Raw genomic sequence first — 27196 nt, forward strand, 5'->3', positions numbered from 1 at the left:
AAAATGCATGGAAGCTATATGCACCCTGGTAAGGTTGTGCATGCCTTTTACATCCTTCGAAAGGTGAGTGCCCACGTAGTGGAGACTGAGCCCCGTGGCAGACCACAGGGAATGTGTGGCACGGCACAGCACACTTAGCATGAAGCAGAAAACATAACCCATCAGGTAAGTACAACAGAAATGTTTGCTGTTCCCCATGCCCTTATTTTCAAGACAGAATGCAGACGCCTTCTGTGCATTTGGAAGGCTTGTCGCTTCCTTGCAGGGTGCAATTACCAGCCATGTAACAGCGTGGGTGTTGTGTTTAATTATAGCAGACACCTAGGGAGCCTAATAAAATAATTGAGATGTTTCATTTTTCCATGAAGAGAGAAACCATTTTTTATTTAAAAGCTGAGGACTCTTGACACAGTAAGTTTTGAAACAAGTAGACTTTGAGGGATGGGTGTCTGCATCTAGTTTCACCATCCCTGCCTGCAGCCATGGACTGTCTGCCAACCTTGTGTCCCTGGGAACCTGTCCAGTCTGGCTGCGGTCTCTGCTACCTAAGATCGTGACTGTAAGCTTGCACCTCAAGAGCAGAGTTCTGGAATTGCCCCTCCTGCTCTAATTCAAGATTGAATAGGCAATAGAATTTCTAGCCTGACATTCTGTTCCATAAGTACATATTCATTCGCACGATAAATGTGTTCATGGTATACTTCTACTTTCCATTGCTGTGCTGAAGAAGTTGTTACGAAACAGTGGATTATATCCGGAAACACTGTACACCTACAACAGTCCGTTTACCACTTCAGCTACATTGCAACTTCATAAAACAAAGCATTTCAGCTTGTTTTTCGTTGGATGGCTTTCTGCCATTTATGATGAGCAGTGACTTTCAGAGACCTTATAGATTTATTGTTTATAGTTTTATGTCCTGTTTTTGACATTATGTAAGTTGTGATTACATATTGAATGGTTGCATTTGGTCACGTGTTGCCCTGTTTTTGATTCACTTTAGTGTTTGCAACACAGGGGTTTGGTTTGGTGTTGACATTCTGTCTTGGCTTTGAGGAGGCTAGAAAGTCATTTGGGTTTGTTTGCTTTCTATCATGAGGTAAACTTCCATGTCTCGCATGTTGCACATTAGGAACGAATGTCCTAAGACTACTGTCAGTAATATGTTTTATTTAATTATTTTTGCACATGCACTTAAAATCCTTCCATTTGGGAAAGGTAAACATATTGTTAAAAATTACAGGTTATGCCATTTATTTATTTTTTTAAAAAAGGGAAATGGTCCGTCTACCTGAAAAATGTTCGTGGTGGGGTAGTAGCCCAGTGTTTGACTTGATGGTCAGACAAAATTGTGAAGAAACTGAGCTTACACCACAGATTGAGAACCCACATAATTTAAAATGCTTCAGCCCACTGCCATCCAATGCTAACCCTTAAATAGTGGAGCTCCGCCCCCCCAGGTGTATTTAACTTATTCATTGTACAGCTTTTGCTGTATACTGAAGATACACCTCTTTACACTGGCCTTGGACCCACCTTTTTCTGCATTTATGCTGTTTTGTTCCATCTGGAAATGGTTTTTAATTTATTTTATAAGTGTAATTACTTTATTTTTTTAATAACTGTAAACTGTTTTGTTGTAGCCCACCCTGGGACAAAGGCCAGGTTAAAAAATCATAGAAATAAATACTAAAAAAAAACCTAGAATGAGAGAACTGTTTTGCATATTACTAAAGCAGGTCTATAATGCCTGCACTTGAATGGAAGAGCAGGGAGGGAATTAAAAGAAACTCATTCTCCCCCACTTCCTGCACATGAAATGTTTCTCTGTTTCAGTAACTGTTTTGAGTGGACTGTGAAATGGTCAGAAACCTTTGACCCATTACATTAGGGCAGGAAATGTACTAACTTAGCTTTTGGGAAACTCATGTAACCAGATCAGGTTGCGTGATAACATCTTCATCACTGCTTGCATGGTCCCTGGGATCAGGGATGCTATTATTATGGTTCAGGCTAGACGTGCCAAGTTTGCATTGCAGATCCACCCTGGATATGTGTGAGGTTAATGTGCATCAGTAGGGCTCACTGGAGCAATTTAAATACTAGGTGCAATTACTTCAAAAGGCTGAATTCTCATTCCATTCTTATTATCTTTCCCTCTGGGTTTGGCTCCACTTCCTGTGACCATCAAAACACCAGAAGTCTCAGTGGAAGAGATGAATACAGAGCAATCTTCAATTTCCCATAATATGTGGGGGAATGAAACTGCAGGACAAGTAATGTCAACCCCCCCCCCCCACACACATTATACAACACTATCTATTCTGTCTTTGCAGTGGACTTAATCTGACGCTAATCTTTTCTGAATAACTTGTCCCTGGCTGAATTTCTGTGAGTTGCATTTTTTAAACGGGGGCCCTGTATGGTGTTGACTTAGAAAATAATAGCTTAAACAAAACAAAAAATCCCCTTTCATAATTCCATGTCATCAAAAAATAAAAGGAAGGTGTGGCAGTTTGCTTCCTTTAACTCTTTTTTTTTGGGGGGGGGGGAGCATGACTGTGTTGTTAATGTCTGATCAAAAATGATTCTCATGGGAGCTCTCAAACTAAAACATTAATTGGAACTCAAAGCATCTCCCATCCTGTGGCTGTGGCTCTGAAGGGAAGCCAACCATCAAGTATGCCTCTCTCTCCCATGGTGGCAATGAATCATAAGCAGAATTTAAGTGGCGCATAACGTATCACACATTAAAAATAATAATAAAATTGTGTATATCAATATTGTGTATAAAGTATGAATTTAATAAATATAAATTTTATTAGATGCTAACTGGATAGGGAGCCAGCAGCTGTCAAATATATGGCCCCTGACCCAGATTTTCCTTCTGGTAACAGTTGTCATAATTGTTTAGAAGTTGTAGGGCTTGTAGTTTGTCTCTGCTAATTTTCAGCTGCTGCTAATCCATTGTTTCTAGTTTCTTCTTTTCAGATTCTCTTCTGCACTAAAGCTCCCTCTAGAGCAGGGTTTCCCAAACTTGGGTCTCTATCTGTTCTTGCACCACAAGTTCCATCATCCCTGACCCTGACCACTGGTCCTGCTAGCTAGGGATGATGGGAGTTGTAGTCTAAAAAAACCAGATGGAGGCCCAAGTTTGGGAAACCCTGCTCTAGACTTTCAGTACAAAACAGAAGTGTAGGTCAGTTTCATAAACTTTGCAATCTTCATGTAAACTACATGCAAGCAACTCACGGCGCAGAGGCCCCATACAGCCCCCAGAGGCTTTCAGTGTATCTAAGCTGCCCCATATCCCCAGTTGAGGTTTTTTTATGCTTCCAAGACACTTTGAAAGTACAAGATGCCCTTCCCTGCTCCAACACAAACATTCCATAGGATAGGTCAAAGCATTTATAATTATATCAAGCCAACAAAAACATAATAAAATTTACAATTCAATCCCATTGGCCGTCATATTACTGTACAGTTGAAATATTCAAAAGGGCTGGAGGAAAAGAAAGATTGTCTTTTGGCACCAACTGAAAATGGTGAAGTTCAATGGGAAGGGTGTTCTATATTGTCAGAGAACTGTCCCCAGCTCAGCGCAGGGTGGTGGAAGGGTGGTGTTACAGAGAGCCCCAGCCCCACCTGACCAGCACCACCTCCTCTTCCAGTGGAGGGAGCAGCGAGGTCTCCAGCGGGAAGGGACAGGCAGCTTCTGGTCTTGAGAGCAGAGGCTCTGGGGATGTTGGAGAGACCCTGCACTCCCCTCGCTCAGCGGGCAAGGAGGGAGGCACGCCAGCTCCGGCGCCCTAAGTGCGCAGAGGTGTGAAACGTAAGGAGGGGAGGCAGAGATTTGGGATACCAAAACTCTAATGTTGGGGTCACAGCCGGAAGGGGCCACTCCCGGATTCTGTGAGTGACTGATACAGACATGAACTTCTAGTTCTGCACTGTAAATAGCATGCACAATAAAACTGTTGAAAGATGGTTTGGAGTCTTGCCTGCTTACTCGCGAGCAACCACCCCACAGACCTTACATATATACTCAGCTATTGACGAATATATTTAGGTTTTATATAAACACAGACCAACTGACCTACACACAAGTTGTTTTTCTTGGTGGACGAGCCAGGGGTGGGGCAGGAAATCTTATAGGGAATATAGGAAGCTGCCTATACTTGATCAGACCATTTCTCTGTATTTTCTGTACTGAATGGGTCCAGTTCTCCAGCAGAAATCTGCCACTCGCTAACTTACTCTTTTTAAAAAACAAGAAAAGCAGCAGCCGAACAAAACTGGAAATAACAGGCACATTACTTGGAACCTTCATGTTTGCAAAGCACGAAGGGTCCAGGTAAGAGGCCAATCAATGATTTGGAATATTTTAAGCAGATATTCAGGTATGACTACTGCATAGTTTGGAATGCACAAACCTTTTTCACCCTGTGCTTGTGTGACTGTAAAGCTGCTGAATTCACAGTACCTTGAGAGAATGACTTTGTTGATGCTGAGTTCTGCAGCTTTTTGTAGGCAGATAGTCACTGCAAAATAAAAAAGCTTTGCCTTTTGAGTATTTGTATTTTCATGGCTCTTAATTTTTTTTATTATTCCTCTTATATCCATTGTGGAAGTCTCATGACAGCATTTTGGCAAATCATTTTTGAATTAGCAGTGGTTTTCAGCAGAACAAATGATGAAGGAAAGTGGAGTCATGAGATCAGAATCCTCTTGTCCCTTCTTCTCTACCACTCCCCACCACAAAAATAAAGCCCGAAACTAGAGAAAGATGGAACTAGTAGCTTTTGCATTGTCTGTTTTATTTATCTTTTCTAGTCTAAAGACTCCAAGGCAGATTTCAACAAACAGTAAAAATCACAAAGGTGAAAGCATCCTAAAACTAATAGTACTAACGTAAAACAACAGTGCATAATGAAAATGAACACTGATCAATAGAAGCTTTGGTAAACAGCCTTGGAAACTCTTTGTATTTGAAATAGCAGAATCGAAGGACTGCAGTACAGATTTGTTTTCTGAAACAAAAATGGAAATACATTTCAAAATTGGCACCTTAATTAATAGTTTTGCCAAAACATTTGAACAGTTTAACTGGGGTATATGAAATATTGAAACTGTGTTTTAATGTGCCTTTCGAAGAAATTAAATAATAATGATGCATTCAAACTGAAAGCAAAATGTGGATCCTAAAAAGCTTAACATTGCCCTAAAGGGCCTAGGCGGGCAGGTTATGGTTCATTTGCTTAACTTGAGAACTTCATAGCAGCATCTCTCAGGCCAGAAATAAAAGCACCCAACCCCACCCCTGCTTTGTAGGAGAGGCTGGGTGGAATTCAGTGAGCAGCAAATGTCTCTTTTGATAGCTGCAGGCTGAAGATTTCAAGCTGTGGACACTGGACCTCTTCCTGACAACAGCCTTTGAGGAGCAGCAGAAGAAAAATGCCTCACAAAATGCCCTGCTTAGACTCACTCGGAAGTGAGGAAGATCTGTTTTGGAGTCTCCAGAATTTGGCCCATAGTAAAGGAATCGCTGGGTACAGGGACGTCTTAACCGTTGTCTCTAGTGGCGCATGGTGCCACAGCACTGGGCTTCCAGGGGCACCGAGCGGGCTCTTTTGTTGTGGCTCTGCGTGAGTTTTGGGCCAAGCGAGGCACAGAGGCGGCCGCCCGGCTCCTCCCTGCGTGCCTGGGGTTGGCGTAGGGCTGTCAAGGGGCCGTGCTGAGAGAGGCTTTCTCCGGCTTCCAATGAGGCTCCAAGTCCCCGCCCTTACCCGAAAGAGGAGACAGAGGTGGCTGCGGGTGGGGGGGGGAGTCAAGGACTGAGTCCCTCACAGCCCCACGTCCCCTTTTGCTGCCTCCTGGGCAGCTCCCATACCATTCCTATGGGTGGTGCTGAGAGGCTTCCTCCGCCGCTGTGGCTGCCCACCACGCGCTGCTTGGCAAGAGGGAGTTTTAATAGTTGGATATGTGGTGGGGTATGATTTCTATTGAGTGCGGCTGATAACAATAACAACAACAATAATAAAAATGATGATAATTATTATTATTATTTATACCTTGCCCATCTGGCTGGGTTTCTGGCTGGGTTTATTAAACATTAAAAGCTTCCCTAAACAGTGCTGCCTTCAGATGTCTTCTGAAAGTCAGATAGTTGTTTATTTCCTTGACATCTGATGGAAGGGCATTCCACAGGGCGGGTGCCACTACCAAGAAGGCCCTCTGCCTGGTTCCCTGTAACTTGGTTTCTCACAACGAGGGAACCACCAGAAGGCCCTCGGCACTGGACCTCAGTGTCCAGGCAGAACGATGGGGGTAGAGACACTCATTCAGGTATACTAGACCGAGGCCATTGAGGGCTTTAAAGGTCAGCGCCAACACTTTGAATTGTGTTCGGAAGGGTCCCCTGCTCTCCCCTCCCCATGAAATTAAAAGGGGCGGGGGAGCCGTTTCCATGATGTGGGCTGGATGAAGCATTGTAGTTTGTGCGTCGCCAGCCATTGGGTTACGGCTGCTTCAGGTTGTGCAATTTGGGGTTGCACACCGCGTCAAACCCGGAAGTAACGGAACGGGTTACTTCCAGGTTTTGGCGCATGCGCATAAGCACTAAATCACGCTTTGCGCATGCGCAGAAGCGCCAAATTGCATCACACGCGTGCGCAGATGCAGTGGCGCAGGTTGCGAATGTGCCTCCCACACGGATTGTGTTTGCAATCCAAGCGTTCACTGTATTTGGTATTTCTGATCTTGCAACGCAGCCTTGCGATTTCATTTTGCAAAGGAGAACCAAAATCCCACAACAAGTGGAGGGGTGCTCAGGCCAGCCAAGATTTGTGGACTCCCAATTGGCTGTATTTCTGTTTGGAAGCTAATCTTGGGGGCTCCAAAGTGATTAGTTTTTTTAAGCTGGAAGAGTAGACTGAGGTGCCGAGGTGTCTCTATATTTGTTTTCTTTTTACTGTATTTTATAAAATGTAATAAAAAATAAAAAAATTCCTTCCAGTAGCACCTTGGAGACCAGCTAAGTTTGTTCTTGGTATGAGCTTGCGTGTGCATGCACACTTCTTACACTGTTTGATTGTTCAAAAAACAGCTACCACACAACCCTCAAAACGGGTTACAAAGAGAAGAAAATAAGCAGCAAAAACAGTTAAAAACAATGATTAAATTTTTATTTTTTTATTTTTTTAAATCAACAATAAACCAAAACATGCATCAACATTTTACATGCCTCGGTCGGCTTGTCTCAAAACCTTGTTTTAATAAGATCTGGAAAGAATATACTGGTGGTGCCTGCCTGATGCCAATGGGCAGGGAGTTCTAAAGTGTTATGTGCTGTCATACTAAAAGATTTGTGTTCTTACAAATGTGAAATTGGAATTATGGGGCACCTGTAACAGTGCCAGTTCAGCAGATCAAAACAGTTGAGTGGGCATATATGGAGTAATAGTAAGAGTAATGATTTTATTATTTATACCCCGCCCATCAGACTGGGTTTCCCCAGCCACTCTGGGTGGCTTACGACAAATCTAGGAACATCAGTCTTTAAAAACTTCCCAAAACAGGGCTGCCTTCAGATGTCTTCTAAAAGTCAGATAGCTGTTTATTTCCTCGACATCTGAAGGGCAATCTCAAGGGTAAAGTGGTCCCAAGTTAAGGGGTTGCTCTCATAGTTAAAGTAATAAGCTGCAAAAGGAACACTTGTTCTGAAGAGGAACAGTTTCTAAAAGTAGTACCTTGTCCACCACTCTTGACTGCAGGGCTAGGCTTGGTCAGACTTGCTGTAGCGGGGGTTGAAGTGGAACATTCATGATGATTTGCCAGGGTCCTGGATTGTCAGAAATACAACTCAGTAACAGGTAGTGCCTATGGGTCATGATGATGATATTATTTATATCCTGCCATTTCGCCAGACCAAGACTCAAGGCGGCCTTACACAAGTACGATTCTAAGAGGGATGCTTTTAATTCTGTGGCAACTTAATACAGCCTGTTCCTAACTCTTCTGTAACATGAAGATGACAGCACATTAAATTTCTCTATATTTAGCTAAGCAAATTATCCAGCTATTCTCTGCAGCTGTTATTGACTTTTTCCTGTTGGGACTCTCAAGAAATCTGCTTTGAGTATCTCATGGATCAATCATGAGTCAGAATCTTTGGTATACAGTGGTACCTCGGGTTAAGAACTTAATTCGTTCTGGAGGTCTGTTCTCAACCTGAAACTGTTCTTAACCTGAAGCACCACTTTAGCTAATCGGGCCTCCTGCTGCCGCTGCGCTGCCAGAGCACGATTTCTGTACTTATCCTGAAGCAAAGTTCTTAACCTGAAGCGTTATTTCTGGGTTAGCCGAGTATGTAACCTGAAGCGTATGTAACCTGAGGTACCACTGTATACAGAGCTAATATTGAGATTTGGGTCTCATAGGGCAGTTGGCATGATATTTCATCCTAGGATGATTGCAACTGTCCCATGAAAGTGTTTGGGGGGGGGGGAGACAAAAAGAGTCAAGCACAGCTTTGTTCCACCTAAATACATTAGTAGGCTTCTTCCTTCCCTGTCAAGTAGAGATGTATGAGACTTAGTAAATGTTGTGGGTTTCTTCAGACTTGCTCAGAGGGCACATGATTTTGCTAGATGGTTCAAAGTTTGCCTGAAAGGCATGTTTGTGGAAATAACATGTTTATCCGGAGCAGCCACCACATGGTACTTTATTCCTCCAGCCTTTAATTTCCATGGAGTCTGGATCTTTCACAAGATTTGGGGGGCGGGGGGAGACTGCATATCTTTGTTTTGACCCCGTGCTTGCCTTTGCATAAGACAAAGAGAAGGAATTGAAACTGTGTGAATGGCTGGTAATGATCAATGTATTGGCGGGGGGAACCCACTAACTATCTAAATAAAATGAAATATTAACAGAGTAAATTATACGGGGGGTGGGGGGGTTATCCAGGAGAGAGTTAGATTAGAAATGAAGAAGCCTGTGATTCCCAATCAGAGTTTGCAGACCACACAACTAAAGCTGGATTCTCAACAATGGCAGGGAAGCCACAGCCATGCCTTGCCTTCTCATGTCTCTGTGCAGTTGTGCTGTACAATGCACTCTTTCTCCTCCCCATTCCTACTTAGCCCAGCTTCCCAAGGTCTGGTGAAGTGTCAGTGTCTCTGTGGGTTTCACTGACATGGTCAGCATGGGAAGCAGCAGTGCCTAAGCAATGTGCTATTTGACTATATAGTGGGGGTATTTGCTATTTTGGCCACTTTCCATAAGTCCCCTTTATTTAAAATAGATTTTTTTTGGGGGGCCACCTCTGAAGGGTAAGAAATCCTCTTAAAGGTAAGAAATCCTCCCAAGGTGGCTCACATTGTGAAACGCAATGCAATTACTGTTGCAATCTCCAATGAAATTAATAAAAAAACCAGGAGTACACACCATCCACCTACAAAAATTATCCCAAGTAAGACCAGCTTCAGGCAAAATCATTTTAACAGCAAGCCATGAAAACAAATGAGGCTTCACGGCTTTACTGAATGCCTGTGTTGATGGGGCTTGACGGCTCTCAGCTGTTGTTCTGCTCCAGAAACTTTAGAAAAATTCCCTACAATCTGGCATATTGGAGAAGAATGGCAGAATCGGGTCCTGCAGCAAAATGCGTATTTCAGTGGGAGTAAGATTAAACAAAAACAAAAACAAAAAACCTTTGGATACACATTCTGGGCACACACTCTGGACATTCTAACAAAATGCCTCCATCTAGTCTAATCAATGATGCATTCAAATGGAAGAAAGTATTGGCCTGTGAGGAAAGTATATCATTCAGCACTCCTTGTTTTGAGATCGAGAGTTGGCACCTTGAACATGAATTTAATGCTCATTAGTAGTGATTGAGTCAGTAGTCCCATACACAAATGTCTCATGCCGCACTCCAAGCAATTTGAACTTGTTGAATATAAATCTTGAAACTCAAAAAGTGTAAGGATCCAGGATATGGAAGCACCACTCCTCTGGAGCAGCAGTTGAAGATGTGAAGCAGACCTTCCCAGGGTGTGTTTGGTTTCATAAATGGATGTTCAAAGTAGACTCAGAATATCTGCTCATGGCTCCAGAGGCTTTTCTACACAAGTACTCAACTACCAAGGCAGTTGCTAGACTGAGCTTCGTTTAGCATGCCTCTGCAGTGCAAGCAACACCTGGACCTCGTATAGGCCGGATTACAAAATTTGTTAGTGCTGTTTTATTGGGTCGCCAGCTAGAACTCAATTGTGGTACAGGTTTTTGTGTGTGTGCTAAATCAAGGAGTTTGCTAACTTGGTTGTATTTGGGGAAAATGCTATTGGTCTCTTGTACTTCATGTGGGCTTCACCTCCAGAGCCGTCTCATCCATAGAGGCCGGTGGCGCGGCGCGCCAGGGCGCAGGGCACCCCAGGGGCGCCCCCGCGAGCCCACCGGCATACCGGGCTCCCCCTCCCCAACCCGCCCCCGCCCCCACAGGCAGGCGGGAACTCGCGCGCGGGCGGGCTGTAAGCCGCCCGCCCTCGCCTCCCGGAGCCCCAGCTGGAGCGCTGAAGCGGCGCGGGGCTTTGCGCGACCTTCCAGCACTCCAGCTGGGGCTCTGGGAGGCGAGGGCGGCCGGCTTGCAGCCCGCCCGCCCTCCCGCCGGTGCGCGAGCGCCCGCCCGCCCGCCCCTCATCCTCCGCCCGCCGGAGCGCGGGCGCCCGCTCCAACGCCACGCCTCTCATCTCCGCTCGCCCACCCCCCCTCCCGAGGGGCAGCCAGCGCGGGAGGGAGGCGGGCGGAGAGGCGGCAGGCTGGGGGCGCCAAGGGATCGCTGCGCCAGGGCGGCCGATCCCTCTAAGACGGGCCTGTTCACCTCGATGGCCACTTTGATGACAGGATGCTGAACTAGATAACCTTTGGCCTGATCCTATACGGCTCTTATTATGTGTCTCATGCTTTGATGGGGGAAAGATGGTGAAGTAGTTATATCCAGTGCTTTTTTCTGGGGGGATGCAGGGGTGCACATACACCTAAACATTTTGTGAATATTTGTGCTTTTGTCCATTTACTGTATTTATTCCCCCCGATTTGAACTATAAAATGGTGATTTTCTTGAGTCAACAGTACCCCTAAAAATAATTTTTTTAAAAGAAAAAAAGCACTTGTTATGCCTCTGCTGCTAGAGACACCTGTGCTTCTTTTAACATTCAACAACTGCTTTAATCAGTCCCTCCAAAACTTTCCTTCCTTCCTTCCATCCCACAATCCCACACTTCTTGTTGTCCTTCTACTTAGCAGGTGGAGAGTGCTTTATACCATCAGGCCTTTAGGAACTGACTGGAAAGGGCAAGTGGTGTGATGTTTGTTGCTGGTGTTGTCCGTATTTTTAATAGATCCTTTAAATATTGTTTTTAATTCTGTTAGTGCTAAATTGCTTTTTAATGACTATCTTTTCTATGTTTTAACTTTTGGTTATGCATCTCGGCTTGCACTGCAGGCTGACGTGTCTGCCTGGGTAAGAGAGCACAGGGAGAGGAACATCCAACTTTCTTAGACACAACTTCCTGACCTAATCTGTGCTGACCTTACATCAGGTGCTAGACTGATGCTCTGAGAGTTGCTGACCTCACTTCCTCCTTCCTTCCTTCCTTCCTCCTCCTCTTCCCTTGGTAGGGGAGATGTCTTGGTGTGTGTCTCCTGCTGAGATGAAAAAGCAAGCAAGGACCTTTACATCTCCACCTTAGTTAGGTATAACTAGGATCAGGGTGGATTCGATTTAAATCAAATCAATTTAAATCACTAGTCAGTAAGACTTGATTTAAATCATTTTTCTTTTTTTACAGAAAGACTCATTCTTGCAGGTATTATCTTAATATTTACAACCAGATGAAGGTTTCATTTTTGGAATAATAAATTTTCAGAGTAGTTTTTACAGTTATATCAAAAATTACTGATTAGAAATACATAGATAATTATGAAATTATTGTGAAATTTATTAAGTTAACTGTTTATATTTGAAACAAAATGCACATGAAAGCTCATACCAAGAACAAACTTAGTTGGGTCTCTAAGGTGCTACTGGAAAGATTTTTTAAATTTTTTATTTTGTTTTGACTATGGCAGACCAACACGGCTACCTACCTGTAACTGTTTATATTTGGACAACTTTTCTGCTGTACTCTATTGGAAGGAGAACAATAATCATTTCCCTAATAACAATTTAAACAATGTATTTAACTAAAACAATGGCCATGCTGTTGGGAGTCAAAAGTCCCAATGTCTGGAGGCCTCCCGGTTCTCTATCCCTGCATGTTAGCATTTTGGCTTTGCTTTGATACTTGGATCAGGTTCATTATACTTATGCACTTACTTCCGCTCTCTCTTTTCACTTAACAAAAATCGATAAACTAGCTATCTAGAATACAATTTGTGTAGACGAAATACCAGCACTTCTGCTGTGATTTAGTATGTCAAGCGTGTTTTGCGATCGCATGAGCTATCTTTAGAAAAGGGAACTGTATATGTATTGGGCACATTGATCTTCTTTCCATCCTATTGGCTAAATCTCTTGTTGCCCTAGTTTACTGCACTACATCACATTTCAAAATGCCCAAGGGGAGTCAGCCTTGTGTTAAACACTGCAAAAAGAAATCAGCAACACATATTAAACAACAACAACGCTTGACAGTACAATTTAAAAGAAAAAAACAGAAGGCAATGAACTCTAGAGCAGGGCTGGGGACTTTGTGGCTCTTGATGTTTTTGGGCTCCATCTCCCATCAGTCTTGGGTAGCATGGACACAGGTGAGGGATGATGATGGCAGCTATAGTCCCACAACATCTGGAGGGCTACCCCTTCACTGTTCTAGAACTATTTTAATAGGTAGTGGATGGGATGTTCTTTTTTTAAGGTGTGCAGGAATTGGGACATGTGATTTACGGTAACCTAGAACAGTTGGTTTATTATGCTAGAGATGCACACATTTGTAGATGTTCCAGAGCAACAAAGTCCGCTTCTAACTTGATCCCAGCACTGAAAGCCTCCCTCCCTGTCTGCCCAGTAAGGGTTTCTTAATGTTTGAGACTACGTGTGAGAACCACAGGAGGGGAGAAAAAATGTCTGAAATGAGTCTGGCTGGTTTGATGTGGCATTTAGTGCCCTCTTGCTATAGGCGGTAAAAATTCCTGGATCCTCAAGTAGCTGTGCCTGACCACATTGTGTGGACCCCTGGGGTTACAAGGAAGAGAAGCACTTTCAGCATACAGATTATAACTGAATCAAAAATGTGACATTTCAGAAGAAGCATTGCATGTTGAGCATGTTTACTTGAAGGCCAACTCCATAAAAATCAATAGGACATATTCTGAGAAAATACGATTTTTGGACGAGAGCACTAACGTGAAACATATTTTGTTATTTCTCTTCCAGGAATTTAGCATGTAGGGCAAAGTTTCCCCTTCCCTAAAGTGTGCTGTGTTCTTCCCTATTTTTTTTTCTTCTCGCACCACCACTGTATCTTGTAGGTGTCTTGCAAATGGACTCCTGCTACCACCACCACCACAACTCCTCCTCCTAACTTGTCCTATCTCTTTCTCAGCCTTGGCCATACGAGCACACACTAGCATGACTAAATGAAATCACACTCTTGCCTTTTTAATAGAACTAGAAATGGCTATCCTCCCCCCGGATCCACAAGCCTCCCCACTTTTCTGCCAGCAGAAGCAAAGGCAGACTCATGGCTGATAACAAAGCTCTCCCACCCGCTATAATTAATGAGATAAAAGCACATAGAGCAGAAGTTTATCTGGGAGATGCTGTGAGAAGTAGTTTATTCTGCAGCTGCCTTCAGTGAATTTCCATTCCAGCCGTGTTTGGCTTCGGAACTGGAAGAAATTGCAAATTCTCAAAAATATCAACCCACAAGGAGAGGAACTGGGTAGGTTTCAGGGCTGATTCTGCTCTGCTGCCCAGTGTTCTCAGCAGGGTGATCAGTGTGGTGAACTCGTCAGAGAGGTAGGCAAGGACTGGGGTGGGGGGAACCTTGGTTTCAGTTCCTACTTTATCATGAATCTCACTGGTTGACCTTGGCCAGCCAACCTCTCTCTGTCTAGCCTGACTTACAAGAGTGTTTATAGGGTAAACTTGGGGTAGAGCCCCATCTGATGTTGTGAGCTCCTTGGAAGAAGGTGACGTTAGCAGTGGAACAAGCGTTTAGTTACTGTGTGTTTTGTAAATAAGGATGCACCTATCCAACTGGCTAAGCATCTAAACCCACAGGTTCACAAGATAAATTGAGGAGGATCTCTAAATTTTGTAAGCATAGGACTGAATAATTGCCAATTCTTTCATGGCCGAAGAACGCAGTTGTTTTGGGATGCAATACATCATTGTGTCAAATCGTTTTTGCATAAAAACCAATTGTATCTCCTCCTTGAATTTGTGGCTGGATTTGACCCTGCTTTTCTCTAACCTCTAGTCTTTTTCATTTCAGCTTCTGCCCAAGCCAGCGACTACCTGTGAGTCACCATGGCAAGCAAGCAACCTCCCCCTCTGATGAAGAAGCACAGCCAGACAGACCTTGTGAGCCGCCTGAAGACACGCAAGATCCTAGGGGTTGGGGGGGAGGATGATGATGGAGAAGTTCATAGGTCAAAGGTAACAAACATTTCAGTTTTCGCATTGCTCTGGTTATCCGAAGGTTGGGGAGGTTGGCATTCAGCAAAGGGCTACAATTCTGGTTACTGCCCAGCAATGGGAAGACCTTTAACAAACTATCACCCACAGTTAAGTTGGAGGTCTTTAGGATCCTTCTCAGCCCTAAGGCAGGTTATTGCTCTATTTATTTATTTATTTATTTATCTATCTATCTATCTATCTATTTATTAAATTTAAAAAACAACTTTATTTTAAATTCATACAAGACAAAAAGAACAAAAACCATTCAAACACTCAATCACAAAAAATACATTCTTCCATCTTTTTACCCCCACCCCTCCCTCCCCACTCCCCCTCACCTATGTATGATCTCCCTAATTCTTCCTTTACTTTCCTATCTTTCGCCGTGTTATTTATTCCAATACTACTATTATACTTTGTTTATTTCACCTTGTTTACCCCCACCCGTTTCAATCCATATTTATCAAAATGTCAAATCCGGAGCAGTACCAGGTCATATAATTCTTCACTCCTTGCCATTCTTTTATTACTTCTTGATTTGAACGGCCTCTTATATTTGCTGTTAATTTTGCCAGTTCTACCAGCTCACACATTTTGCTTCTCCACTCAGTTAATGTTGGGGTTTTCTCCCCTTTCCAGTTTTTCGCTATTAATAATCTGGCCGCCGTTGTCGCATATAATAATAAAAATAATAAAAAGGGCAGGTTATTGCTCCATGAAATGACTAATAGTTCATGCTAAAGTTAGTAGCAAAAGGGGGAGACCTTTTGTTTAAGCTAAGAAATAATTGCAGCTACTCAAGAGTATCAGCAGTGATAAGGCTATATAGGAAGCCAAGCAGAGGAGAGATGAAGGAATTTGATATTCCAGACTTTTGTTCAGTTTGCCCTGCAATTATTATCTTGTTCAACCTGCTTTCTAATCAGTTGTACAACAGTTGTGCGTTGTACCCGACAAACAGAGCTCTTGTGTATCTCAATTAATTGCAAAATCTAGTGTGGGAGATGATAGATTCACAGCCGTGGGTTGAATTACAAGGCCTATGGGGGTGGCTAGTTAAAGCTGCAGTTCTCACCTCATTAGAGACGTGTCTTTATAGATGTAGGAATATTCTCTGTAAAGTGTTTCTATTCCCTCCATGAACAGAGAAGTTTGATTCCTATACTGTATACCTTCTGCATACACAGTCCTCATTCTACAAGTGTGTGGTTGGTCACTGTAAGAAAAGAATGCTGGGTTTAGGTGGGCCTTTGGCCAGATCCAGCAGGGATCTTCTTCTTATTTTTTTTCCTTCAGTGCTGCAGCCATACATCATCACTTTTTCTTCTTCTTCTTCCTGCATCTGCAAAACCAATCTTTCTCTCTGGGCATTTTCCACATATCCCAGATCAAAGCTCTGCTTCAAAATGCAGACTGTCCAAAAGCCGTTCTACAAAAAGTGTGTAATTTGTCACGGGCTCAAGTTAGGAGCTTAATATATCCTCTCGAGCTATCGGAGCTCTTTTGTGTGTTGAGAGACAGTTTTTTGTTCTCTACCACTTTGTGCGCAAGCCATAACTACAATACAGACTTGGACTGGTGTAATATCCATTAATTTTCCTCTAGGTGCTGCAGTTCTGTGTGGGAGGCTGGAGATGTTGAGCTGAGGGCTCTCAGCAGCCTCAACAAATTACAATTCTTTGCAGGGAATCTGTGATAAAATTTATATAAAACCAATATAGAGATGTATAGTGTAGATTTGGCTGCAGTTTCTGTTCTTGGGCGCAACATTTAGGAATGCAAAAACAACTTCGGAATATGTAGCAGGTAGTGAGAGCCGGTAGGGGCTCTCATTGTCTGATGACCTAGGAATAATGGGGGTCCCCTGCTAGAACTAGGGATGCAGGAGAAATTTGGTTCAGTTTGCACTTAAAGGCAAATATCTGCCTAACTGAAACCTCCTGAAACATTGCACAAACCAAAGGCAGCTGGAGGTGGTGGGATTTCGACTTGATGACTGTGGTGAAATTAACAAGAAGTTAGTGCTGGTTTGCTTCCCTCCCTTCCTTTTTGTGGCTTATATCCCTGGTTTGAATTCTCTTTCTTTATCCAGGCCACACACACACACACACACCCCAATCCTTTGGCAAGCCTAAATTCCTCTGGGCGCACATCTCTTTGGTCTACGATCTGGTGGGTGGTTGGAAGTTGTAGCCTAGAAAGATCTAGCACGTTGACTACCCTTAGGTTACGGATAGGATCCAAACACACCACCTGAAGTAGCAGATGTAACTTCTTGGTAAGTTAAGCAGGTTAGAGAAGAAACAAAACTAGAAAGGTAAGTGCAGAAAAAATGCAGGTATTACGTCTTGCAAATTGAAGGGAGTGTGGGTGTCCTGTTTGCTAATGACTTCCAGTGCAGAGACTTCGTAGTAGAATTTTATTTATCTTTTAAGCACTTATCCTAAGGCTCTTTGGACCTTGAAAGAAAGTCGTAAAAGAAACAAATGAGGAAGAAAATAGAAGGAAACCATAACAGCCTAGAACTCAGCAAGAAGTTGCTGGTGTTGATTGATCATTTGAACGCATGTGCTTTAACAGGACCCCAAAGGGAAATTTCTGATGCACTCTTGCTAGGTCTCTTCTTCTTTTTAACTTTGCTTGTTTACAAAAATATGTAGAGCCATAACTCTTAGGGGAAAACTCAAAAACACTGATTGTTTAAGGGAAAGGACAACAATGCAAACTCAGCTCTGGGGTTTTGCACAACGGTGGGAAGGCGTTTGCTCCATGCGTGTTAGTATGCTTTGTGTCAGTGCTGCCAGAGGATCGGAGATAGAAGTGTATGGAATCTCCATCATATGGTTCTGCCTGGGGTCTCCCTCTTCTCTGTTCACAGCAGCATGTAGTTCTCTGCTTCTGCTGCAGCTTTTAGTCAACTTTGCCATGTCAGGAGAGCTCTCTGGTGACTTTGGTAAGGCAGGGGATTTGAGAAGAAGAAGAAGAAAAAGAAGAAGAAGAAGAAGAAGAAGAGGAAGAAGAAGAAGAAGAAGAAGAAGAAGGAGGAATGGCTTAGGGAGCTGGGTATGTTTAGCCTGGAGAAGAGAAGGTTAAGGGGTGATATGATAGCCATGTTCAAATATATAAAAGGATGTCATATAGAGGAGGGTGAAAGGTTGTTTTCTGCTGCTCCAGAGAAGCGGACACGGAGCAATGGATTCAAACTACAAGAAAGAAGATTCCACCTAAACATTAGGAAGAACTTCCTGACAGTGAGAGCTGTTCGGCAGTGGAATTTGCTACCAAGGAGTGTGGTGGAGTCTCCTTCTTTGGAGGTCTTTAAGCAGAAGCTTGACAGCCATCTGTCAGGAATGCTTTGATGGTGTTTCCTGCTTGGCAGGGGGTTGGACTGGATGGCCCTTGTGGTCTCTTCCAACTCTATGATTCTATGATTCTATTCTATGATTAGAAGAAGAAGAAGAGTTTGGATTTGATATCCCGCTTCATCACTACCCGAAGGAGTCTCAAAGCGGCTAACATTCTCCTTTCCCTTCCTCCCCCACAACAAACATTCTGTGAGGCGAGTGGGGCTGAGAGACTTCAAAGAAGTGTGACTAGCCCAAGGTCACCCAGCAGCTGCATGTGGAGCAGCGGAGACGCAAACCCAGTTCACCAGATTACAAGTCTACCACTCTTAACCATTACACCACACATTTAAGGGCTTGTGCGTCCATGTGATTCATGTCCATTGCTCTGTGTGCACTCTGCTTTTTACAAATGGCTTTTTTTATTAATGGATTGACCTTTTTGTCACTGAATCCCAGCGGTTGCTAAGCAACTTATTTATAATGACAGCTATTCTGTGACTTTTTAAGCTGTTACCTTTTAGTCGGACAGATGGTAGATAACGCAGTAACCTATTCTAAAATTGGTTCTGCCTCTTAATAAATATGTTTAAGGAGACAAGTTGTCCTGGAAGCAGTGTGTGTGTGTGTGTAAAATTCCTCATAAATGGACGTAGACGTCATGGCAGCTTCTGGAGAAATAATTTAGCACTTTTTGGATTTTAATGTTTTCTTGCCATCCTCTCTCTCTCCCCCCCCCCATCATGCTTTCAAAACACCTCTGAGGACTATGAGCTTTAAAAGAAAACTAGGACCCTAACTATTAACACTCAGAACTTGCAGCTCTAAAAGTAGCTTTAGTCAAAAAGGGTTGTTTTACTTCCCTAGAGCCTGGAGTTAGAGCTGTATTACCGGTAAATTTGGCAAAACCCTAGACATGGCCATCTTGAACTTGCTATTGTTTTGGGGAAGTCTACCTAAGTCAACCTTGCTACACAGTCATGCACTAAACTAAATGTGTCTCCAGACTACGTCTCCTCCTCACAAACATGAGAGTTGTAAGACTTATTGAAATTGACAGTCAACTTGGTCTGAATCCATCTGATCAGAAGTATTTGCATGCATATCAGCTTGAAGAGGAAACTCAGCACCATGTCAAAGACCCGGCCTGGAGAAAGCCCACCTTTTCCTCATTACAGTACTAATGCTTCTCTCAGCCTACCTCACCACCACAAATCAGCTGTGTCAGCTTGGCCCCTTCTTGCAGTCTCAGGAGATGATCCAGAGGAAGCGATGCTGAGTTTTCTCTCTCTACTGTGCACACAACTTGCCAGTTTTCATATCTCCCTTTGTGTCGCTTACTGAATGCAGGAAATAACAAAGAATGGCATGTGTAAACTGTATTTTTCTCCCCAGCTGGCAATGAGAAGCTGGAGATGGGCAGGAAGCAACTAAAGCCTGTTTAAATTCCCTTTGTACTCATTTCCTTCTAAAAGGGCCCCTCTCTTTCCTGTGACTTGTACTTCTTGTTGAGTATCTAGAGACTTTGCTGCTGTGATCCATTCTTTAGTATTGGGGTGGCTGACTTTTGGTCTTCCTCCATGTTGCTGGACTACAATTCCTATCATCCTGCTGACCCTTCACTATGCAGGATGGAGCGTGTTCTGCCAAGGGGCAGGGTTCTCCTTTTTTTGAATCTGGATCCAATAAAACACACAGATGGAAGAAGAACACAAAAAAAGTATGCTTTAATTTTCTAGATACAATCAGACAAACGTAGCGTACCTGACCAACGCCCAAACACAAATCTCCTCCTCTTCTGCCGCCCGGGGCTTCAAGAGAGCAGCGGGAGAGATCCCTCACACCAGAAACCCCACAGCACCCAAGACCTAGTCTGTGGCGAAGCCCCAATCTGTCCCCTCCATTCCCTTGCTTATATAGCCGACTTAAGTTTGATTGTTTTCACCTGGCCATCAGGCACCATTCCCGAATGGTCAGGGAATCAGGCACCTGAGTGTGGCTTGGCCAAGGTCATTGGCAGCTGAAGGTGTTCTCGACTAATTGCATCCTCCTCACAAGCAACCTTACTTTGCCAATTAGAGGAGGAAAAGGGAATAGGACATGCAACCCGACTCCTCGTGATTACAAAGATCTTCCGCGAGTTTCCACTACACTCCACCCCTTAACATATCCTATTTCCTTTTCATCCTCGGTGTCATTTGATTGAGTATAGCCCACATAGGTTGCACCTTTGCATACAGCTGCTTAATTTTAACAAACAAAAAACAAGTGAAGATCATGGAAATACATATAATCACCAAAACAATGATAACCGGATGCAAGGCCAGGTTCAAAATATTGGTCATGGTGGGACTCCATCCAGAGAATATGTCCCACCAATGATGCACAGTGAGATCCCCAACATCTCGCATCACTCGCACTAACTCTGCTCCCTCATGTTTAATTTTTAACATCATTCCTTTAATCAAATTTACAAAGAAAAAACTATACTCATGGCTATCTATATGATCCCCCCTCAATCTGTCCTCCGGAATCTTTATCCCGCCAACTCCCCTGCGTTATCCGTTGTATTCCATGTGATGGACCATGACAGCGTAAAATTATCATACGTCCATGGGATGGAGAAGTACAGTCGTTTGCCAGACATCATCCATGTCCCCTGTCCAGTCACATTCATACATCTGCCATGGATGCCGGGGAGCCATCGCCTTTGAGACAGAGCTGGTTGTTCACACAGCAGCAGCGTAGTCGTGTTCAACTCAGGAGGATTTGATTGATCATAGATGTGCGCACAGAGGCAGACTATTACCCACCACCACCAATTCATGGTGTCCTAGAAGCATATAATAAGAAAATTATTATGGCGTATTACAAAGAAATAGGAGAGTCATTATTCTCGCCGCTTCAGCTTGGCTGCATCTAAACATATGGGTGCAGTAGCATTTGCCAGAAGCACCCAGTAGGTGGCCCCAGGTCCCTTACTAACAATCTCTCCAGGTCTGTTTGGCTGATCGGGGTATACCACCCATACCTTCTGTCCAGAGGTGAGAGTGGTATCTGTAGATCCAAACTCTCCTCTCCTCCTGACAGTAGATGGAGGTGGACCTGGTGCTTCCTGAATATCGGGTACACTGATACGCTCGCAAATGAGTTGCGCTATTCGTTGTCCTGTTAGCAGAGATGCATCTTGAGTGCTGACATTATGGAGGAGCACCTTTACTTCTCCTTGGTAGTCGGCGTCCACCACCCCTCCTAAAACCTGCAAGCCTTTTAAGGCTAGGCTGGATCGAGGTGCGATGCGCCCATAGGTTCCATGGGGAACGGTGACCCCAATCCCCAAGGGTACTAGTACCTGCCCTCCGGCTGGTACCACCACATCCTTAGGGGTTATGAGGTCAGCCCCAGCACTATCGGGCGTCGCTCGGAGGGGTGGCTGGCCATAAGGTTGGAGTTTCCAGACCTTTAGGTACTCCACTGGTGCTGGCGCTGGCAAACTTATCATTCGTTGCAATGGTGTTTGGCCAGCGCATAGTGGACGGCTATTTAGTTCAAATTCCGCCTGATCTAGAACTTTACCCCACCCCTTCAGGGTATGGGTGGGGGTCAACTGTTTAAGCTTTTGCTTTAGTAACCCATTTAGCCGTTCTACCAACCCAGAAGCCTGTGGGTGGTGAGGAATATGATATATCCACTGGATATTCCATTCATTTGCCCAATCTTTTACCTCTCCCCCTGCAAAATGACTCCCATTGTCACTCTGTACCTGAAGGGGCGCTCCATACCTCCGTATTAACATCTCCAACCCCTTTATGGTGTTCTGCTGGTTCGCTCGTGCGCAGGGGTAAGTCAAAAGATACCCTGAAAAGGTGTCTACCATGGTTAATGCATACTGCCAACGTCCACATTTGGGTAAGGGTCCTATATAATCAATCTGCCATATTTGCCCAGGACCACCTCCCCGATGTAATTTTCCCATGGGTGTCTTAGACAGAGGCATCTGTCTCACCTGGGAGCACACTTGACAATTAGCAACCACTGTGGCAGCGGCACTCACTGAACATGGAATGCCTCTCTTGATGGCCCATTCTTTGGTGGCTTTGGCCCCCAGATGCCCTGCCTTGACATGCGCCCAGCGTGCTAATACCAATAACTCTTCGTCTTCGTCTTCTGGAGTAGCTGTCCGTACTCTTGCTAACCGATCAGCAGCCTGATTGTACAGGGCAACAGGTGTCCCTGTTGTATGTCCATCTACATGTCCAATGTGCATTTGTACTTTTGAGAGCATTTGATCCAGTTTTATCCAGAGGTCCTGCCCCCACAATGGTCGGTTGTGGATGCAAAAGCCATCCTGTTTCCACTTTGGAAACCATACAGTCAGCCCTTTAAACACAGCCCAAGAATCAGTATAGATATATACAACATCCCCTCCTTGCTCAATTGCATGTTCCATGACCATTAATACAGCCATTAACTCAGCATATTGGCTGGACTTCCCTTTTCCTCCTCTGGTCAGAGTAATTTGTTTTCGAGGATTTAAAGCGGCGGCACGCCAGACTCGCTCATTTCCCTGGTAACGGGCGGAGCCATCGGTGAACCAGACTTCATCATGAGTAACCTGCTCATACGGGGGAGCTTCCTGTGCTGGGGGATCTTTAAGTTCTAAGCTAGGAATTTCTTGGATTTCTTCCCCTGTAGGAGTCACAGCCAACACTTGCTCCTGCAGTGCGCTCACCCCATGAGAACCAGGTCTAGCTCTTTCTGCAATATACCACTTCCACTTTATAAGGGAAGATTGTTGAGCTCTCCCTACCCTGGGACTGGTAGAATCATCATTCACCCAAGCCATGATAGGAATGGCTGGTCGTAATACAACAGGGTCGGATCCAGTTAGCCTAGCAGTTTCAACCAAGGCCCAATAGCATGCTAAAAGCTGCTTTTCAAAAGGGGTGTACTGAACCGTGGGCAATTTACGAGACCAAAATCCTAGGGGGACGCGCTTCCCCTGCAGGCTTTTCTGCCACAAGCTCCAGACTGCAACTTCCTTATTTGCAGAGACTTGTAACTCAAATGGTTGCCCTTTAAGGTAAGGACCTAAAGGCATAGCAGCTGCCACGGCCGCTTTGGCATCAGACAGAGCTTTCTCCTGCAGCTCCCCCCATTCAAACTGAGCCTTCTTTCGTGTCACGTTATACACGGGTCTTAGTATCTGGGCTAGATGTGGTATATGCTGTCTCCAGTACCCCATCAGTCCTACCAGCCGCTGGGCTTCGGTTTTGGACGTAGGAGCCTGGAGGGTAGCGATTACATTCAGAACTTTTTCAGGGATATGCCTCACTGGTCCAGCCCACACCACCCCTAGGAATTGTACCTGCTGAGCAGGGCCCTGAATTTTCTTGGGGTTGATCTCCCACCCTCGGGACCGCATATGGTCAATCACTGTTATTAACCCTTGCTGCACATCTTCTTCCGTGGGTCCCGAGATAAAGACATCATCGATGTAGTGGGCTAAAAACAGGGCTAGGCTCAGTGTAATCTGCTGCAGGTCCCTAGCCACTAGCCCATGACATAAGGTGGGACTATGCAGATACCCTTGCGGTAAGACTTGGAAAGTATACTGTCTTCCCTCCCATGTAAAAGCAAACTGATCTTGCGATTCTGCATCAATTGGGATAGAGAAGAAGGCATTTGCTAAGTCAATTACCGCATGCCACACCCCGGCGTTCTTCTCAATATGTTCTAACAAAGTTACCATATCAGGTACAGCTACGGCCAGGGGCGGGGCATGTTTGTTCAGTTGACGATAATCTACCGTCATCCTCCATGTACCGTCAGGCTTTTTCACTGGCCACACGGGGGCGTTAAAGGGAGATGCAGCCGGCCTTAATATCCCCACCTCAAGGAGCCCTTGGATTGTACGAGATATTTCTTCATGGCCACCTGGAAGCCGATATTGTTTAACATTTACAGGCTTGGCAGGTGGTGGTATCTTGAGTGGGGTCCACTTGGCCCTACCTACTGTGATTGCTCTGACCCCAAAAACGTATCTTCCTAGCGGGGTATAAAACTCCCGACCTTGCAACAGGTCTATCCCAATGATGTACTCTGGTACATGGGATATGTAGACTCTTGCCCAAAAGGGGAGCGAATCCCCCAAAGCCACACGCAGTCTTACTCGGGTGGTGAGTTCTTCCCCATCCCCATACGCGTTAATATATACAATCTCTCCCTTATGTTTTGCTGGATTACCATATATCAGAGTGACCTCAGCTCCAGTATCCATGAGAGCTAACACTCGCTGCACATTTGCTTTGGACCAATGAATGGTTAAGGGAATGTGTGGGCGCGGGTCCCCAGGGATAGCCGTCTTTATTGGCCTCACCGCTGGAGCCCTGCCACACCCCTATCCAGTAGGTTGGGGTATTTCCCACCTATGTTCTGACAAAGAGGGGTACAGTGACTCCGGGGGTGGGGCAGTCGGCGTAACCGTGCCCCTGACCCGGGGGCCAGTCCCCTCCTTTTTAATTTTCCCTGCACATTTTTGCTTCCACAAGTTGTACATTTCTGCAGTGGGAATGCCATCTATATCTTCCTTGCGAACCCCTGCTTCCAATAATTCCAAAAACATCTGCTTCCTCGTCACCTTAGGGGTGGAGGATGTTTTATCTGTCCTGGTGAAGGACTTCTTATCAGTCCCTGACTTTCCCTTCTCCTGTGCTATTCGGGCGCGGGGTTTAGCGACATTTTCTCTCTCTGCCTCCCCTAATTGTCCTATCAAGAGAGCAACTTCACCAACAGGTCTCCCTTGGGCGGGGCCCAGCAGCGCTAACAATGGGCCACGCATATGTGAAGGTGCGCCCTTTAACAGCCGCGCCCTCATGCCGGCAGTGAGACGCTGACTCTCTGGTCCCTGGAACCCTTGCTGATAGATCCCAGCCTGCAAAGCCATGCCACGCAGCTGTTCTATGGCTTCCTCAATGGTTTGCCAGGGGCCTGGCTGTTCTTCCCAATCCATTGGGGCGGGGTATCTGGCGTATACAGCCTCTACACACCACTGAAATAGGGAACCTGTTGCACCCAAATTAGGCATGCGCAAAAACTGATTAACCAATGTATCACGAGATAGGGTCCCCAATTTTACCAACTCCTCCCCCGTCAAGTAAAGACTGGTAGTTCCCTGGTCCCACAACCTAACCAGCCATTGGCTCAACCCCTCCCCGGGTTTTTGCCTGTTTGTCTTTGCCATTTCCGCCAACTCCTGCTGAGTGTAATCCCGTACTATCCGGGTGGCCTGGGCCGCTTGTGGGTTACCTGGCGGCCCCTTACTCTTGTTGGTCACTAGAGGACGTGCCTCAGCAACCCATTCCTCTTCATTCCCCTCATCTTCTCCCTCTGTCCATTCTGACTCCTCATCACTAGAATCCCAAATGTCCCCACTCCATGTCTTGGGGTCCCATTCCCGGGAAGCAATGAGGGCTCTAACCTTCCGAGGGTTAGGGATACACTTCTTTCTTACCCGCTTTGGGTGTTTCATTTTAGCGAAGCGAATAGCCATAGTGGCAGCCCGCTCCTTAGCCAGTTCTTCCCTCCCCCGAGCGCTTTCTAGCACCTCCTTAAGAATTGCCTGCTGGTCCTTTAAAGCAGCGATGTCCTCTAATTGCTGCTGTACCTTCCTCTGAGAGGCTTCTAATTGCTCCCAAACACTCCGGAGCGCAGTGAGTAGGACCCATCCAAGCCCCCCCACTGTCTTCTGCCCCGCACCTTTCTCTATCCCCATTAGCTGCAAACACTTAGACACAGCCATAGGGGTAGCACCTCCAAACCCAGCCATCTCAGCATCCCATGACACTGGTGGGGTCAACTGGTTCAAAATTTGAGCCACTGGTGCCCAAGCACTAGTGCTGGGCCAACCAGGGATATGGCTCTGGCCATCCTCCTGCCTAGGGCTTTTCTTCTTCCACCAGGGCATTGTCTCCAGATCCTGCTCACAGCGCCAAATGTTCTGCCAAGGGGCAGGGTTCTCCTTTTTTTGAATCTGGATCCAATAAAACACACAGATGGAAGAAGAACACAAAAAAGTATGCTTTAATTTTCTAGATACAATCAGACAAACGTAGCGTACCTGACCAACGCCCAAACACAAATCTCCTCCTCTTCTGCCGCCCGGGGCTTCAAGAGAGCAGCGGGAGAGATCCCTCACACCAGAAACCCCACAGCACCCAAGACCTAGTCTGTGGCGAAGCCCCAATCTGTCCCCTCCATTCCCTTGCTTATATAGCCGACTTAAGTTTGATTGTTTTCACCTGGCCATCAGGCACCATTCCCGAATGGTCAGGGAATCAGGCACCTGAGTGTGGCTTGGCCAAGGTCATTGGCAGCTGAAGGTGTTCTCGACTAATTGCATCCTCCTCACAAGCAACCTTACTTTGCCAATTAGAGGAGGAAAAGGGAATAGGACATGCAACCCGACTCCTCGTGATTACAAAGATCTTCCGCGAGTTTCCACTACAGAGCGTCTCTACAACAGGGTAAAAAATACCTCACCTTTAACTTCACTGGTCAGTTCTTTTTACTTACCAAAAAAAATCAAAGAAGAGCTTTTGTTCTTTACTTTTGTATCTAGTAAAGACTGAATGGGACTCTTGAGAAGGTGCTGAACCTCAACTTTACAGTTTCAGTTTCTCTCTACTGCTGGATTCAAATTTTTAATCGTTAGCCCCCCCCCCCCCCCCGGAACCAAAGCTGTGTATTAGTAAATAATCCAACTCTCCTCACTTTCTTTTGTTGTCTACAGCTTTCTGCTCTTTTTGTATGGTTCATCTGAAGGACAAAGGGAACCCTGCTGCATCAGGCCAAAGGTCTATCTATTCTAGCATTCTCTTACCACAGTTGGCCAACCAGATGCCTTTTATGTTCTGGCTCTCAGGTCCTTAACCTGCACAACCCAAGCCTGCGCCAACACGCAGTGGTCGAACACATGTATTGCATGCAAACGTCATCTCCAGATTCCTGGAGGGCCATTGCCAGTTAGCATAGACCAGCCTTCACCAATTGGATGTTTTAGTTTAAAAACGCCATCAGCCCTAACCAGAGCGTTGTGAAGTCAAGCAGCTAAATTGACTTCTGGCCTGATTAGAAGGCAGCTTCATCTGCTTCAAACAGAAGGTAT

General features: G+C 45.1%; 1 protein-coding gene across 1 annotated transcript in view; it reads left to right on the top strand.

The window, feature by feature from the left end:
• The window catches only part of TP53I11 (tumor protein p53 inducible protein 11), a 58880-nt gene that overhangs the window by 24306 nt on the left and 7378 nt on the right, over positions 1-27196 (top strand). Inside the window, exon 2 of the mRNA XM_033149414.1 lies at positions 14502-14665. Coding sequence (XP_033005305.1) covers positions 14537-14665 — 129 coding nt within the window. The 5' untranslated portion in view covers positions 14502-14536. The remainder of the gene's footprint in view (positions 1-14501; positions 14666-27196) is intronic.

Source organism: Lacerta agilis, chromosome 1, assembly GCF_009819535.1.
Source record: "Lacerta agilis isolate rLacAgi1 chromosome 1, rLacAgi1.pri, whole genome shotgun sequence".
NCBI classification, from domain to species: domain Eukaryota; kingdom Metazoa; phylum Chordata; class Lepidosauria; order Squamata; family Lacertidae; genus Lacerta; species Lacerta agilis.